General features: G+C 60.8%; 2 protein-coding genes and 1 long non-coding RNA gene across 3 annotated transcripts in view; all 3 read left to right on the plus strand.

Moving 5' to 3' along the window:
* Positions 1-9,525, plus strand: part of P4HB (prolyl 4-hydroxylase subunit beta) — a gene marked incomplete at its 3' end in the record, with an annotated part of 11,123 nt that extends 1,598 nt beyond the window's left edge. The window contains exons 3-9 of the mRNA XM_040641191.1: positions 3,974-4,107; positions 4,267-4,404; positions 8,174-8,278; positions 8,467-8,592; positions 8,729-8,929; positions 9,175-9,295; positions 9,407-9,525. Coding sequence (XP_040497125.1) covers positions 3,974-4,107; positions 4,267-4,404; positions 8,174-8,278; positions 8,467-8,592; positions 8,729-8,929; positions 9,175-9,295; positions 9,407-9,525 — 944 coding nt within the window. The remainder of the gene's footprint in view (positions 1-3,973; positions 4,108-4,266; positions 4,405-8,173; positions 8,279-8,466; positions 8,593-8,728; positions 8,930-9,174; positions 9,296-9,406) is intronic.
* A 2-nt stretch (positions 9,526-9,527) lies between these two features.
* Positions 9,528-11,158, plus strand: LOC121104943. The gene is made up of 2 exons (XR_005837298.1): positions 9,528-9,655; positions 10,245-11,158. It is a non-coding gene; the product is annotated as an uncharacterized LOC121104943 (long non-coding RNA).
* A 4,226-nt stretch (positions 11,159-15,384) lies between these two features.
* PPP1R27 (protein phosphatase 1 regulatory subunit 27) lies at positions 15,385-16,588 on the plus strand. The gene is made up of 3 exons (XM_008693861.2): positions 15,385-15,695; positions 15,781-15,931; positions 16,250-16,588. The coding sequence occupies exons 1-3, from the start codon at positions 15,506-15,508 to the stop codon at positions 16,371-16,373; spliced, it is 465 nt and encodes a 154-aa protein (XP_008692083.1). The 5' UTR covers positions 15,385-15,505; the 3' UTR covers positions 16,374-16,588.
* The last annotated feature ends 93 nt before the right edge of the window (positions 16,589-16,681 follow it).

Consider the following 16,681-nt stretch of genomic DNA (forward strand, 5'->3'; position numbering starts at 1 on the left):
TTCAAGGAGTGGGGGTGGGGAGGGCAGCCAGGAGAAGGCGGAGGTGGTGGCAGAGGCTTTGAGCAGTCAGGGAAAGGGACAAGCTGATCGGTCTAGAGCAGTGCCAACAAAAATAAAATGTAAGCCACACCGTTATTTTAAATTTCCTAGAAGCTAGTTAAAAAAAAACAACCGGCTAAAATTGACCACTTTCATTTAACCCAATGCATTCAAACATCAATGCAACGTATCAATATAAAAAAAATCACAGGAATTCCGGTACTCAGTAAGTCCCGGCCCGTGCTCAGCAGCCTCGGGGGTAGCGCGCGGGGGCCATCAGCCTGCGGCGAGGGGTCGGCAGCCGGCGGGGACAGCGGAGCGGCACCTGCAGGGCCCCGCGTCGCCCCCCGGAGCCTTCCACCGGCCGGACGCCGAGCGGTGCTCCGGCCGCCTGCTCCGAGGCCTCAGGGCCGCTTCCCCGTTTCCGGACCCGCAGGTGGAACGGCCCAACTTCCCCCTCTTCCTGCGCCCGCTCCGGGAGGGTTTCTTGCCCGCCTTCCGGACCCAGCACGTTTGGCCTTGGTCTTCCCCGCACCACCCATGCGCCTCCCAGGCGCCCCGACCCGCCGCCGCTGAAGCCGCCGGGCCCACGCCCGCAGGCCGAGCTCCGCATGCCACCGTCCGCTTCCCCAACCACGGTCCTCGGCAGGTACCACCCGAACCTCACGCGCACCGGAAGTTGCGTTAGCCCAACTTCCGGCTCGCAGAGCTGGGGGGGCGGTGTCAGTTACAGACAAGCCGTCCAATCAGAATGCAACACGAGGGGTTTCAGAGGCGCAGGCGCAGCTCCGCCCCCACCTGGGAACTCCGCCCCACTGCCACGTTCGACGAAGGATCGCGCGGGGGTGCGCGCATCTCCTGGCCAATCAGGAGCCTCAGAGCCCGGGCCTCCAAAGGCAGCAGCCATTCCAGACCCGCAGAAGGTGTAGGAGAAAGCCACCAGTCACAAGTCGAGGAAGAGAAAGTTCTCCAGCGGAAGCCAATGAGAAGCCCGGGACGAGTGCGAGCGCGAGCTCTTCGGCCAATCCTGGGCGAGGGAGAGGGCAGCCTCCACAGCGATTCCGAATCCGGGGTCGGGGGCCAGCGCAGTTGGCCAATCAGAGAACTTTGAAGGCGGGCCTTGGAGTCCGCCAGCCAATCGGGCGCGGGCGCGGGCGGGCGCGCGCTCGGCGGCGGCCGGGCTTATAGGGGCGGGGCGGCCGGCGCGCGTTCTCGTGGCCTCGCTGTCCCGGCGGCGCCAACCGAAGCGCCGCGCCCGCTGCCGACATGCTGCGCCGCGCTCTGCTCTGCCTGGCCCTGGCCGCGTTGACGCGCGCGGGCGCCGCCGCCCCGGAGGAGGAGGACCACGTCCTGGTGCTCCACAAGGGCAACTTCGAGGAGGCGCTGGCGGCCCACAAGTACCTGCTGGTGGAGTTCTGTGAGTGCCGCCGCCCGGGCCTGGCCGCCGCGGGGCGGGGACTGGGACGGGGGGATGCAGGGGCCGCGGCGCCGGGGAACTGGGGGGCTCCAGGGCTGCCGGCATTCCGGGACCCCCACCCCACCCTCGGATGCACGGACCGCCGCCTCTGGGGAGGCTCCTCCGCGGGGCCGAGGCAGCCCACGGAGCTGCTGTCAGCGTCCCGGGAGCGCCCCTCCTGCCCGAGCCGGACCCTGGGGGTGACCGCAGGCCCACGGCCAGCTCGTGCCTTTGTGCCTGATGTCCGCATGGCAGGGTCCCTCTGTTAGGGAGAACGGGGTGGACCCGTGTTAACCGCCACAAATACAAAGGGGCACACGGGGTGCAGCCCCCGGACTGCCCTCTGCGACCCACCCCCAGAGCGCCGGGCTCCTGCCCGCGCTGCCTTCCGCCGTGTTGTCACCCAGCATCCAGAACCTTTGTAAGTGTTGACGCCCAGTCTGGGGACGGAAATCTGGAGCCTGGCGCGGCTGCTGACCTTAGCTGAGAGGCAGCTCTGCTCCGGTGTGGGGAGCCGCTGCTAAACAGGAGTCTCGGCAGGTGTGCACAGCTGCGGCTCGCGCACTCACGCCCGGTGTTGCCACGAGTCCAGGTGTCCTGGCGTTCCCAGAGGGCAGTCCCAGGGACACGACTGCCCTTGCTGCCTGCAGGTGATAGGAAAGTACCCTTCGTTAGAGTTTGTCCTGTGCTGACTGTGACAGGGCAGCAGGGGTTTGGTGTGGGCTTGTCGTTCGTGGCCTCTGTCCCGATATTGCCCAAGAGCGTCGAGCTATCAGCGATAGCTCAGCCGTGTGTGTTCACGGGGGGGGGGTTATCTTGGTGAGTAGATAAGGTTTTTATGGAAGGAAGTACGGAGGAGAAGGCAAGGGAAGCGGTGGAACTTGGTCAGTGCTGCTTTCTAGCACCCCACTTTCTTTTTCAGATGCCCCTTGGTGTGGCCACTGCAAGGCTCTGGCCCCCGAGTACGCCAAAGCCGCTGGGAAACTGAAGGCGGAGGGTTCGGAGATCAGGCTGGCAAAGGTCGATGCCACGGAAGAGTCTGACCTAGCCCAGCAGTACGGTGTCCGTGGCTACCCTACGATCAAGTTCTTCAAGAACGGAGACACAGCTGCTCCCAGGGAGTACACAGGTGTGCCTGCCACACTGCCCTTAACTGCCTGCAGGCCGTGGAACGTACCTGAAGGGCAGGGAGGGGAACCCCGTTCTCAGTCCAGTTCAGCCTCTCAGGCTCTTGTGAGGAGTCTTCTCCATCCCTGCAGAATCTCTCGGGTGGAGAGGGACAGCCATCAGGGGTAGCAAGCTGAGGCTCGTCCTAAAATGGACCAGTGAGGAGAGGAAGGCTGGGGCCCTTAGGACCACGTGGAGCAACAAGTGTAGTGATAGTTCATTCAGGTGTGCCGGCTGCCAAGCCGAGTGCCGCCAAGTGACAGGCTGGCGTCACTCACCTGTCACAGCGGAGCTCGGATGCAAGCCTGGCTCTGTGTGGCAGGAGCCCGTGTGGCCGCCTCCTGGGGGCTGGGCCCCTCTGTGGCATGGTAGGTACTGACGAGACAAGAGACTTTCGTCTATAGAACTGGTTCTGCGGCTCTCAGAGTCCTCTGGAGCAGCCTAGTTAATCCTGATGCCATTGACTCTGGTCTCCTTCCTAGGCTGCTGCTTTATTGTTCCCACGTTCACTTGTGTTCACTTGTGCAACAGGAATCTCACAGGTCCCATGATCCCATCACTGACACGTAGCTTTGGCGAATGAGATAGCTACTCCTAATTCCACCTGTAACTGATGACTCAGCTTTGAGCTGCCACTTCGGAGAATCCTTTTAAGTGTGAGCTTCCCCAGCCTTTCTCACGTTGGACCGGGCGGCCAAACTGAGGGGAAAAAGTGATTGGCCTCAGTCTCAGGAAGAGCAGGCTTCTAGCCTTTCACTCTGTCTGCCCTGGGTGGCACGCAGGTGCACCTTCACTCTCCCCTGCTAGTCCGGGAGGCATGTGCGCTGGGCTCAGGGACACCTGAGCGGCCTGGATGCTCGAGGCCAGCTGGAGCTCAGCCTGTTTTCACAGGGAAAGCTGGTGTTCAGCTGACCTACTAGCCAGACTTTTTTCTTTTCTTTTTTTAAAAATTCTACCACATCTTTAAGACGATCCTAGAGTGAAGCCATTGGGGGAAAGTGTGTGTGTGTGTTTAATGAGTTTAAACGTCAGGGAAATTCAGAGAATGCAGAGGGACCAGACAAGGAAAATGAATTGTGACCCCATTGCCCAGAGGTAGCCACTGCCTTTTCCTTGCTCTCAGCTACACTGCAGCTTCTCACGTGCACAGAAAAGCCTTTTTGGCTCTTAAGATTTGCACAGGTGTGTGGACAAGGTGGCTCTCATGTGGAAAGAGAATATCCCGCTCTGGATTTGGCAGAGAGCTCGGAGAGCGGCCGGGGGGGGGGGCGGTGCTGGTTTTCAGCGGAACCTGCATGTGTTTGGGCGCAGCTGGCAGAGAAGCCGAGGACATCGTGAACTGGCTGAAGAAGCGCACGGGCCCTGCTGCCACCACACTGCCCGACGGGGCCGCCGCGGAGGCCTTGCTGGAGTCCAGCGAGGTGACCGTCATTGGCTTCTTCAAGGTAGAGGCTTTGGAACTTCATCTCGGGGCCTTCTTCCCCCCGCCCCCCATCGTTGTCGGAGGGTTCCCCGTGTCCTGGGCACCGTGGTCTGTCCTGCTGACCAGGCAGGGATCCTCGGGGTCAGGGCGCCTCGCCACCTCTGCTTCTTTTCCACTGTAGGACGTGGAGTCGGACTTTGCCAAGCAGTTCTTGCTGGCAGCAGAGGCCATCGATGACATACCTTTTGGGATCACATCCAACAGTGATGTGTTCTCCAAATACCAGCTGGACAAGGACGGGGTTGTGCTCTTCAAGAAGGTGAGTGGCCCTCCTGCGGCCCCGCCCCGGGTGCTGAGATGCTGTGGCGGGGGGCTGCTTTCCTTATTGCTCCCAGCGCTTGAGGACCTTGCCCGGGCGGCGCTGGGCCGCCAGCTGGACTTATCGAGGGCCCGTTTTGCAACGTCAGACTGCAGGAGCCACTTGGATGGTGGCCTTCAGACTTTGCGCTGTGGGCCCTTTGTTCCGGCTAGTGTGCCAGCTCCAGGGCTGTGTCTCATGAGAGCACAGCCACTCTGCAGGGTTAGCTGTTCTCAAAGAAACTGGTGCAACATACATAGAGCGAAGTTTGCCACTTTAACTGGTTCTGAGCACACGATTGTAAGTACGTGGCCGCTGTGCGACCTGCACTCCTGTTTCCACGATCTTTTTGTTCACCGGAAACAGAGACTGGAGTGTTGCCTCTTGGGCGAGTGTTCCCACCGCAGGCCCAGCCCGGCCCCCACGGTGTGGCAAGCACAGGTCCTGTGCCACGTGCCTTTCAGTCGCCTGCGCCGTTGCTAGGATGTGGCCAGGCTCATATGTACAGCATTACCATGGGGTCACAGGGGTTTCTTGAATTTTGTTTTAGCCAGTAGAGAGCCAGGTGGGCTGGCTGAACCCCCATGATTTTGGAGCACAGCTGCCCTGCGTTGGCCGGTGGTGTGTCCACACCATTCCAATGGCACAGGCACTGGAGAGGGAGAACAAGCCAGGAGAGTGGGGACAGGGCAGGAGGCATGTCCTCGGGGGTGGAGATAGGGCCTCGGAGTTCTGGTTTGTCCCTGTGGGAAGAGGGCAGGTTTAGAGCTCCAGCAGAGCTATATAGCGTGTGGTCAGAAGGGGCACCAGGTCTGGGCTGGGGCCCCTGTGTGTGTGCACCCCACGTGTGGGGCAGCCGGGCCACGGTCAGCTCTGTAGTAACTGCCGCATCTGGCACCTTGCCAGGCACCATCCGTGCCCCAGAGGACCGGGGACACCCAGGCTTGGGGTGGCTTTCTTGTGGTGTCCTTGCCATTCCGCTGTTTCTGTGGTCCGTCCTTCGTCAAAGGACGCCAGCTCTCCTCACTCGGTGGAACTCCTTACAGTGCTCCGCAAAGGATGCGGCATCGCTAGATTAGCCCGTGGTCATCGCATGGAGGCCCAGGAAGTTCCAGTTACACGTGTGATGAGCGGAGCCCGTGGGAGCCCCTGGGGGCATGGGGGGGGGGCTCTGGGGGTGGCAAGAGTCCTGGGTCCTGAGGTTGAGGCTGACAGAGAAAGGAGTTTCTCTGAGGCCATCGAGACTTGTACACCCTCTTGTGTCCACACAGTGCTCCCCCGTCACCCTGAAGCTCTAGGCCACCAGTTTTCTTTCCTTCTTTTTTTTTTTTTTTTAAGATTTTATTTATTCATTTGAAAGAAAGAGCACAAACGGGGAGCAGCAGGTAGAGGCAGAGGGAGAAGCAGACTCCCCGCTGAGCAGGGAGCCTGACGTGGGGCTTGATCCCAGGACCCTGGAATCATGACGTGAGCCAAAGGCAGACCCTTCACAGACGGAGCCCCCCAGGCGCCCCCAGAGCACCAGTTTCCACGCAGGACCCGTGGCGCTCACGTGTCCTTGACGGTCTGCAGAGGCTCCACGTGCAGGAGCTTGGTGGGAGGGCTGACCACCACGTGCTTCCTTCCTTTGGTCCATGCTCACTGGGCACAGCTGACCCTCTTGGGTCTGATGCCGGTTGGGGGGCAGCCTTGAGCAGAAGCTCAGCAGAGCCCTGGGACTTGGTGCTATGCAGGTCAGTGGTGGCCACAGCTGCGGTCCTGTAGGCCGCACCACGGATGAGGAGGGAGGCTCAGGTCCAGCTCCCGAGTTCCTGCCATGCCGCCTCCCGTCTTCTCCACTGTCCGGCTCATTTTCCCAGCCTTTGCTGTTCCCCTTCCTCCAGGCTATTCAGCCCAGTTCCTCAAAGTGTGCTGGGTCCTGTCTGCCTGCGGTGCTTAGGGTCGGCCTCACTGAGCTGGGTACCTCCCCAGTGGATAGGACAGGTGGGCTCCCAGGAGTGGCCAGCTGTCACTCGCTGGAGGCTTGGGTCATGGGTCACTGGCAGTTGGACCTTTGGTTTGAGCTACTTACCTGTGTCTTTGTTGTCACGGTGTTTGCTTTTTCTTTATTTTTTGAAGCTGGAGGGTTAGGAATAGCTGTGGGGCTAGGCCTCTCCTCACGGCCTGCAGCGTTGAGCCTTTTGGGGACGTTTGTCGTTGAGGCCTGATGGAGCTGGCCTCTGCCTCTGTCCCTAGCTGAATGAGGGCCGATTGTCTGCTTTTCACTAAAGTAGCCGGTGAACATAGTGGGATGTGGCACCATTACCGAAAAGACTGCGTCTCGAGCAGGTGCCTGGGGCATCTCTGTTCCTCGGGCGTCTCGGTGTGAAATCGGGCAGACTGCTCACAGCATGGGGGTGGGGACGTGGTTCTGGAGGAGTGGGGGGGTGCCGTGGCCTGTGTGCCTCTCCTGGGGCTCAGCAGCAGGCCTGGTGGAGTCGGGCCTCCTGGCCTCTCCGCCCCTTCCCCTCTCCTCTGTCCCAGGTTTGGGGGAGAGAAAGCAGGTGTCAGCTTTGCCTGTGGGCGGGGGGTGGGTTCCCAGTGTCCAGCCCTCGATCTGGTCTAACTTCGCAGCCACTGTCGTCAGGCTGACGCTCGGGTTCTAACGGAGCCTTGGTGGGGGCAGGGAGTGGCCAGCTGCTCTTCTAGGAGTCCCTCTGGGGAAGCGCAGCAGGAAACGACCCGGAAGAAAAGGAGACTAGTTTCCCTCGCTGGGTCTGATCTGACAGGTCAGAGGGAATGACGGCAGGCTCCCCTGTACCCTCACCTGGGCGGGCTCAGGCAGAGCACCAGCCGGTCTGTGCCCCCTCCAGAGCCAAGGCTGCGGCCTCCCACCTTCGGGCCCGAGACCCCTCAAACTCTACGTGTGATTGGGGTCCCAAGGAGCTCCTGGGGCGCAGGTTATACCTACTGATTTTTATTGAGTCAGAAATTAGAACTGAGGAATTTTTTTTTCAAATGTTTTATTTGTTTTTTTTAGAGAGAGTGCACGCGTGTGAGAGAGCGAGCGGCAGAAGGAGAGGGAGAAGCAGGCTCCCCACTAAGCGGGGAGCCCGATGCGGGACTCGATCCCAGGACCCTGGGATCATGGCAGACGCTTCATTGGCCGAGCCACCCAGGGGCCCCTGAGAAATGTTTCAAACACCTTGTTCATCCAGGGGTGCCCGGCTGGCCTAGTCAGTGGAGCGGGTGACTCTTGACCTCGGGTTTTGAGTTCCAGCCCCAAGTTGGGTGAGGAGGCAACTTAAACTTGTTCCTCTAAAATAATAACAGTTATTTGTAATAACAAGTAACAGTCTCGTGAAAGTTGGTTTTTCCCAGATGATGGCAGCTGAGCCGTAAGAGTGTTCGGTTTGTGCCAGTCCCTGGCGTCTGCCCGGTGGAGGCAGCCCTGGCTGACCTCCCTCTGTGGGGACGGCCCTCATCACTCTGCTTCCATCCAAGGGCACAGCACGCTCGGGAGACGGCGTGTTCTGAGCCGGAGCAGGACGTTGCAGCCGCTCTGAAAGGCCCACACTCTCCCCTTGGTGTCGCTGGTGCCTGGTGCCCGGAAAGTGCTGCTCTCTGCAGCCCGTTGCTCTCAAAACCCCCAGATGGGAAGGTGGCTGCCAGACTGCCAAGCCGGGGCTGCCGGGGGCTGCCTGGGGATGCGGGAGCTCCAGGGTGCTCACGGCTGTCTCTGCGTCCACAGTTTGACGAAGGCCGCAACAACTTTGAGGGGGACGTCACCAAGGACAAGTTGCTGGACTTCATCAAGCACAACCAGCTGCCGCTGGTCATTGAGTTCACGGAGCAGGTGCGGCTCTGCTGTGGGTCCTGCGCCCTGAGAGTGGGGGTGGGGTGTGCTGGAGGGTCATGAGGTCCCGGCCCCGGGGACCCCACATACGGAGTGTGGCGTCGGTGGCCTCATAGCTGCGGAGAGAATATCCTGTGTTCATGGCTCAGTTCATGGCTCAGACCCAGTGACCTATGCTTATAACACAGACAGCCCCAAAGATCTTCGGAGGTGAAATCAAGACCCACATCCTGCTGTTCCTGCCCAAGAGCGTGTCTGACTACGACGGCAAACTGAGCAACTTCAAGAAGGCCGCTGAACGCTTCAAGGGGAAGGTGAGCAGCTTGCGGGCCCGCTGCTGGGCGGCCCCAGGCTTCCTCCGGCGCTCGGGACTGTCCTGCAGGGGCCGCGGCAACGTGGGGAGCAGAAACCGCTTTCGGCCCCCGCCTCACCGTGCCTCTCCTCCCCCAGATCCTGTTCATCTTCATCGACAGTGACCACACTGACAACCAGCGTATCCTCGAGTTCTTCGGCCTCAAGAAGGAGGAGTGCCCCGCCGTGCGCCTCATTACCCTGGAGGAGGAGATGACCAAGTACAAGCCCGAGTCGGACGAGCTGACGGCAGAGAAGATCGAGGAGTTCTGCCACCGCTTCCTGGAGGGCAAGATCAAGGTGGGGGGGGCCGCGTCCTGGTGTGGGGCTGGCCTGAGTGTAGACTCTTGAGGACGGGGCCCCCACTTGGTCCCCCTCTTCGGGAGCTCAGAGCAGCCCCGACCTCACGGGCACGGCCCTCTCCCAAGGCTCTGTGAGCAGTTCTAATCGTCTGAGGGCAGCCGGGTGCCCCAGCCAGGGGTTGGGGGCCCCAAGGGCCGGTGGGGCCCCCGGGCGTCCGTGACCCTGCTCCGCCTGCCCTCCAGCCACACCTCATGAGCCAGGAGCTGCCTGAAGACTGGGACAAGCAGCCCGTCAAGGTGCTAGTCGGGAAAAACTTTGAAGAAGTTGCCTTTGACGAGAAAAAGAATGTCTTTGTGGAATTCTGTAAGTGAAGCCCCTCAGCTGCCCGAGTTTGTCCGCCCCATGAGGGCGTGCGCGCTGGGGGCGGGCGGAGAGTGGCTCCGGGCCCAGCACCTCAGCACGGCGCTCTTTCAGATGCCCCGTGGTGTGGGCACTGCAAACAGCTGGCTCCCATTTGGGATAAGTTGGGAGAGACGTACAAGGACCATGAAAACATCGTCATCGCCAAGATGGACTCGACGGGGGAAGGCCGCTTCCCAGCTCCCTGACCCTCCCCCTTCCTCTCCCTCTCCATAGGTCATTGATTACAACGGGGAGCGGACATTAGACGGTTTTAAGAAATTCTTGGAGAGTGGTGGCCAGGACGGGGCCGGGGACGATGACGTGAGTGGGGGCCGGTGGGCACCGCTGGTGGGGCATGTGTGTGTACCCGGGCCAGGCAGAGCCACTCTCCCTGAGGAACACTCCAGACCGAGCCTTTAGAAGGGTCTTAAAATGCTGATGTTTGCTCGTGGCCCCTTAGACTTGTCCCGTAAGGCTCCCTGCTAGCCGGGAGTCACATGCCCGTCCCCGGCCAGTTGGCTGAGGTGTCCCTCTGGACAGCCGCGTAGGCCTGTCCATGTCAGCTTGGGCAGCTGGGGCTCGAAGCAGAGGGTCGTCAAGTGTGCTCGGGCCAGAGTGTCTGCTGGGTGTTGGGGTGGGGGGGGATCCAGAAGCAGCCGCAGGCCTGCCAAGGGAGCGTGCCCTGAAGCTGGCGGGGTCGGTCAGCGCATGCTGCTGGGGTCCTGGGCTCCCCTCCCACCCGGTCACGTCTGCTCTTGGAGACCAAAGTGGGCTGCTTCTGTCCGAATGGCCAGCTGGGTCCTGGGGTGCAGGGCGTGGGTGATGGGGCCGGGCTGTGGCACAGGCCCAACCACGCCCCTTGCACAGCCTTCCTGATGGGTTCCTTGGTGTCCTCCCTCCTCCACCCCAGGATCTGGAAGATCTGGAAGAAGCGGAAGAGCCTGACCTGGAGGAGGAGGACGGTCAGAAAGCTGTGAGAGATGAGCTGTGAGGTGGAGCGCAGACCTGGGCGCCCCAGACACGACACCCCCACGGGCAGCGCGTCCCAGCATCGCCGCCTCTGGAAGCCCGAGGACCCTCACGGGAAGGAGGGAACACCGACCGGAAATGCAGGGAATTTTTCTGAAGCAACACTTCATCCTAACACATGTGTAAATTTAGACCCGTCTCTTACTTCTTTTCAATTTTTGGAAAGGGATTTCTCTCCAGGCCAGCTCACCTTGTTGGGCCGTTTTTTTTAAATTGTGATGTACTTTTTTGTACATGGTTTTGTCCAAAGTGCTTGTTAAAATGTCTTGGAATCTCACGCAGGTGAAGTCTCCTTCCTATTAGGTTTATCACTTTAAAAAATTCCATTTGTGGGATTTTGAGACATTTCTGGACGTCAGGGTGGCTGTTTCACTGTGGCCGGGCCTCCTTGGAGACTCCTGTCCTCTGCGTGGGGAGGGGCCGGCCCAGGCTGGACGGGTCCCTCTCACCTCCCATTGGTGTTGCTGTGACGGAGCATGGGTCTCACGTTGTTGGCTTAAATGGAGACCCTGGATCTCTGTCACAGGGGAGCCTCATATGACTGGAGGGGGTGGTGGGTGCCGGCTGAGCCCAGGACAGACCCGGGCAGCTCCCCTTCCTCCCCCGAGCCAGGCTCCCCGGTGCTGTGACTTCCAGGGCCGCCTGAGGTCTGCAGCAGGCAGAATCAGAACCCTCCATTTCCAGGCTGGGAAACGGCCAAGGCTGCTTGAGCCGAACCAGGTGCAGGCCGTTCTTCAGCCATTTCTACCACGATATTGGAATTGAACACATTGGCCAAATAAAGTTGAAATTTTACTACCTTTCGTCATCTCTGCTTTACACGCTCTCCAGGCGGGTCACAGGTAGTCACCCAGCGCACGGCCTGCGAGCCTCGCCGGCCCCTTGCGGGGCTGTCTGGCTGCTTCAGCTGGGGTCCTGGGGCATCTAGCTGCCACCGCCTGGGTGCTGCTCCACGCTGCATCGGGACACGGAGTTGTCCCACGTGGAGCCCGCCCAGCCAGCGCGGTCTGTGCCTGCCACCGCAGGGTCTGACGAGAAATGAGAACTCGGCGGTGCTTGGGAACGGGTGAACTGATAGCATTGCTATGCGTTAACGCCAAGCCCTCGCAAGGCAGGGTCGCGTGTTAAGATAGCAAGTCACTGAGGTTTCACAGTGTAATTGACTTGGAGAACCTCAGCTTGCTTAGAGTTCACACAGAGCAACTGGTTTCCCAGACTGGAAGCTTAGCTGCAGTGCTGGGCGGGTGGCCCTTGTGAGCCTGACTTAGCGACCCCTCCGGGCCCCGGGGCGGAGCCCCGCACTGGGGCTGGCGGGACTCAGGTGGTTGCCTTCCGGATGGACAGCGCCACCGGGGGCTTTGCATCTGTCGCTCTCCGAGCATGTCTACAGTGGCAGGTGGGACGGGAGGGCCGCCTGCGGACATTCTGGGAGGGAATGGAAGTGGACACACAGTCCACCTTAGGTCAAGGACAGAGCACACAACGCTCAGTGTTCTGCCACTGCGGGCATCCCACCAGCCCTCCAGCCCCGACGTGCCCCCAGACCAGGAAGCACGCATGGATTGCTTGATCCCCGGCCCCCCAGCTTGGATGCCTGTGTGCCGGTCGGGGCTTCCTGGTTCCGGTGCACAGTGGGAAACACGACCCTAAAACGTGCTGTGAACGTGGCTCTCCCAGTGTTCTCCGCTCCCTCTCCCAGCCGCAGGCCCGTGTGCCTGCCCTCGCCCTTCCTACTGCCAGCGGCCCGCCCTCCTGCCTTCACAGACCCCAGCCCAGGCGAGCGGTACACAGTGTAGTGCCCTGGGCAGCACTCCTCCGGCTCCTCAGCCCTGGTCCTCGGTGGCCTGTGCCGGGGCTGCTTCCAGCTCGTCCACTCCAGTCCTGCTCCGGCCGACACAATGAGACAAGTATCCAAGGAAAGGTGAGCGCGGGCCCTTGAGCTTCTGTGGGAAGAGGATGGTAGCCCTGCCCTCCAAGTTGTGAGCCGTTCCGTTCCCCCAGGGGAACACACGGCCTCCAGCGGAGAAAACCGGCATCGGCATCGGGGATCGGCATGCAGCGAGGCCACCAGGAGCCACAGCTCCGGGGGGGGGGGGGGGGAGGCTGGGCCCAATCCCGTGCTCCCCGCCCGGCGACAGGTGTGGGTGACCCTGAGGACCCAGCTGTGCCAAGCCAGGTCCTGTGCACAGAGAGCTGGGCCCAGGCGCCGCCAGCAGCGCGGTCATGCGCTCGCGGGACAGGGAGTGAGTCACCCATACCTTTCCCCTTCTGCAAAGGCAGCTGATGAGCACATTCCAGGGCCTGGCCGGGCTGGGAGGCTGCGGGGTGGAGTCCAAAACCTGGCGGGGCTGGCGGATTAGCAGGCGGCTTCACACGCTCAGGGTGGGCAGTGAAGGCTTAACAGCCTGTGACATCCCAAATCGCCCTCTCTCCCTCTCCCCCTCCCTGCTTCTCTTCTGCTTTCTCCAGGTGTCCCTGAAGTGCAACAGCCCCTTGAGGTCTTCTGGCCTCAGAACCCGCCGGCAGGGAAGGCACCAGCAAGGGGCCTGCACCCATTCTCCTAACAGGCCCTCGCGCTCCTGTTTCCTGCCGGGTGCGAAGCCTAACTAGCTGTGTTCCTCGGACTTTTCAAAGTAAGCTTTTCGGATTAAATGTCTTGGTTTGCTTTAGTCCTCTGGAAGGCAGAAGCCTAACCTGGTACAAACCAGGCCACCTCACAGGTTCACGCGGGCGTCGGGGACAAAGCTGGATGAATGCAGGTCTGGTTGTACTGGGGCTGCGTGAGAGATAGGCTTGGTCAACAGTCTCAGGTCAGACGCTCACCCCTGGCTTCTGACGAAAGGTTTCCAAAACGGGATGCCTCAGGTCATGCCCGTGGTTTAGAGGGCACTCCCGTGTCCTCGCGAGAATAAAAAGCACATTAAGTACCTCTCAGGGGGTCTGTTGTGACTGGGGGGGGGTGCTTTGGGCACCCATCCCTTCTCTGATCCAAATGGAAACGCCAAAGCCACCAACCCCCAAGCTCTCAGCTCCCTTTATTGGATGGACCAGGGGGTGCTTCACTGGGGCTGGGGCTGGCCTGTCTCCGGCCCAAAGCTGGGTCACTCTTGGGAAGGGCTGCGCCCCTGGCAGCCTCATCCAGGGTTCTGGGAGGGCAGACAGAACTTTCCACGACACCAGAAGAGGCAGTCTTCACATCAAAGGAAAGTTTTCTCCTGTAAAGAAGCCGAAGCAGCTGTACTGACTCCTCCCAAGTGACCAGAGGTTAAGATCACCTGGCACTGTCCCCTGAGCCCTGGAGTTCAGGAAACTGGGCACCAGCCCTGCACTGGGGTCCCGTGGGGCCGGGCCGGCCAGCAGGTGGGGGCTCTGAGACGGGCTGGGAACGCTCGTCAGGGCAGGGAGTCCGTCTTAGGCTGTGCCCCGTTTCCCAACAGCACCTGGCCCGAGGCTTTGCACCTAGAGGGGGTTAGAGACATTTGTTGATTCGGTTTTGTCGGATTGAAAGCAGCCTGGTGACGCAAGGCTGCTGGTAACCAGGCTGCCTGCCCCAGCCCTGTGCAGAGTGCCCGTCAAGTGCCCATCAGTCTGGGTTCTGTCCTCATTCAGGACTTGGGTGACCACCCAGGGGGATCTCACCAATGTTACGGGCTTAACTGCATCCCTCCAATATTCCTATGTTGAAATGCTCACCCCCAGGACCTCAGACTATGATCTTACTTGGAAATAGCAGGTGTCACAGATGTGATCAGTCAAGATAGGTCATGCTGGAATAGGGGGACCCTAATCCGATGACTGCTGTCCTCATAAAAAGAGGAAATTTGGACACGGACACGCACACAGGGAAAAGGCCACGCGGACATGAAGGCAGAGATGGAGTGCCATGTCTACAAGCCAGAGAACACCAAGGGCCAGCACCAGAAGCCAGGAGATGGGCATGGAACGGATTCTCCCTCTGAAGGAACCAACACTGCTGACCCCTTCATGGACTTCCGGCCTCTAGAGCCACGAGAAAATAGCGTTTAAGTCCCCAGTCCAGCACTTTGTAACAGCGGCCCTAACAAATGCAGCCAGCCCACCTCCCGCACTGCGGGCGCTGTCCCTGACCCCACAGGTATGCTTCCGGCTGTGTGCCCGCATGTCCACTGCCTCTTCTCTCCACTGAGGCCCAGGCCACCTCCAGACGTTGGGTGCTGCAGGAAGACAGCTAGCGTTGGCTCCGCATCTCCTTAGCCTTCCACTGCTTAGCTCTCCAGGTGTCCGGGCACACACCCCGCAGGATATGATGGCCCGTCCTGGTTGAGCAGACTGGATGCTCTCTTAAGCGGGAGCACGTGTGTCCTCGGCAGTAAGTGGCCGGAGCCTGGAAGCAGGGGAAGTGTGGAGGGTGCGGACATGGGGGTGGAGGGAAATAAGGGCATTGTGGGGAGGGCTTCCTGATGGGCAGCGTGGGTTGGGCAGACGGGAGCAGAGGCATTTACTTAGATTCTAACCTGGGAAGTTTCTGAGGGGGAAGCAGAGGGATACAGGCCCGACAGAAGGTGCCAAGTGACAGGGAGGGATACGGGTAGGCCTGGGCCTTCCCTGGCACGGTCAGGGCCCTGTGCCCCCTCAGCTGTGGGCAGCCCCCTTGCTTTCCAGGAGGTGGGAGCAGCCGTCCTCCCCAGACATCATGGCTTTTCCCTGAGTTTCCAGGCCTTTGGGAGACGCCTGGGCCCTCTCCGTGACCTTGGTACCCGCTCACCTTCCTCATGGGTCCTGTCCTTCTAGTGCCTTCTCCTGCCCTCTGTAAGGCACCTTCTAGGCCCAGCTGTGGGGCAGACAGCAGTGGCCAGGAAGGATCTGACCCCTCTGGCCAGGGCACAGCGACAGGTGGGCTGAAAGATGAGCTCCTGAACATGATCCTGAGCCCAGGCCGGAGCTGCTCGGTTTCGGCCCCTCCCGGCGTGAGCATGACTGCGCAGCTTTATATAGCACCGCCNNNNCCGCCGGTCCTCTATAAGAGGGGCTGCTCCGTCACAGGGCAGCAGAGGAGCCGCGGTGGCGCTGGGGGACACTGCATGCGCTGTCTGATCCGGGCCGGACACGTCCCTTCCCCGAGCAGTAGGGTCCCCACAAGGTGGGCCCGCCACAGCACCCAGGATGCCCAGCAGGACCAGCCGCTATGCCCGGTACAGCCCACAGCAGCGGCGCAGACGGCTGCTGGCAGACCGCAGCGTGCGCTTCCCGAACGACGTCCTGTTCTTAGACCACATCCGCCAAGGGGACCTGGAACAGGTAGGGCGCTTTATCCGGGCTCGGAAAGTCGCCCTGGACACCATCCACCCCTCAGGTGAGTGCCTGTGGGGCCAGCGCGGGGTCTGTGCGGTGTCAGGGGAAGGTCTCAGCCTTGACCCCTCCTGCTCTGCACTGCACAGGCCTGGCCGCCCTGCACGAGGCTGTGCTCTCTGGAAACCTGGAGTGTGTGAAGCTGCTGGTCAAATACGGGGCTGACATCCACCAGCGGGACGAGACTGGCTGGACACCCCTGCATATCGCCTGCAGCGACGGATACCCGGACATAGCCAGGTGAGAGGGTCAGGCTAGGGGCTTCATCCCAACGGCTCTGGCCTCAAGTGGCCTCCAGGATGTGGTCTCCCAAAGGTGGCCCTGGTGGTACAGCTAAGAACCCTAAGAGCTTCTAGAATCTCCCTTCTGCCCTCTTGCCTTCCCTAGAGCAAACTGGCAAAGTCGGCTATTGTTTCTGGAGGGTCACGTTTCCTCCTCTTCACCCCTCCTGGAAAAATTTTTAAAAAGGTGTACCTCAGGACTCCAGCCTGCAATCCGGGGGGGTTGGGGTGAGAGCATCCTTGGGGCCACCTCCCCACTGCCGCCTTTGCACCCCAGGTACCTCATCTCCCTGGGGGCAGACAGAGAGGCAGCCAACGACGATGGAGACCTGCCCTCAGACCTCATCGACCCAGACTTCAAGGACCTGGTGGAGCTCTTCAAAGGGACCAAGATGGACTGAGCCCTGTGCTGCCCTCCCAGGGCTCTGGCCCTCCCTAGAGAAGTTGGGTGCCCACCTCCCCCAGGTGCTTGGACCTGCCCCACCGGTAGGGCCGGCAGGCGGCCAGGACCCCCGTACCTGGGCGCAACCCCATCCCCCACACTTCTGGCCTGGCTTTTTCTCCAGGTGAATTTTTTATTGTGACACTTTTTACTTTTTCAATAAACGTCATTCCCTAGCCCCTGGTGGTAGCCTGATTACTGGGGACGGGACCGTCCCAGTTCCCCCGCTTCCGGTGGTCAGCGGGCCCTGCCATCCATGCCAGGCTT

The sequence above is a fragment of the Ursus maritimus genome, unplaced genomic scaffold, assembly GCF_017311325.1.
Source record: "Ursus maritimus isolate PB19 unplaced genomic scaffold, ASM1731132v1 scaffold_24, whole genome shotgun sequence".
Classification (NCBI taxonomy): Eukaryota; Metazoa; Chordata; class Mammalia; order Carnivora; family Ursidae; genus Ursus; species Ursus maritimus.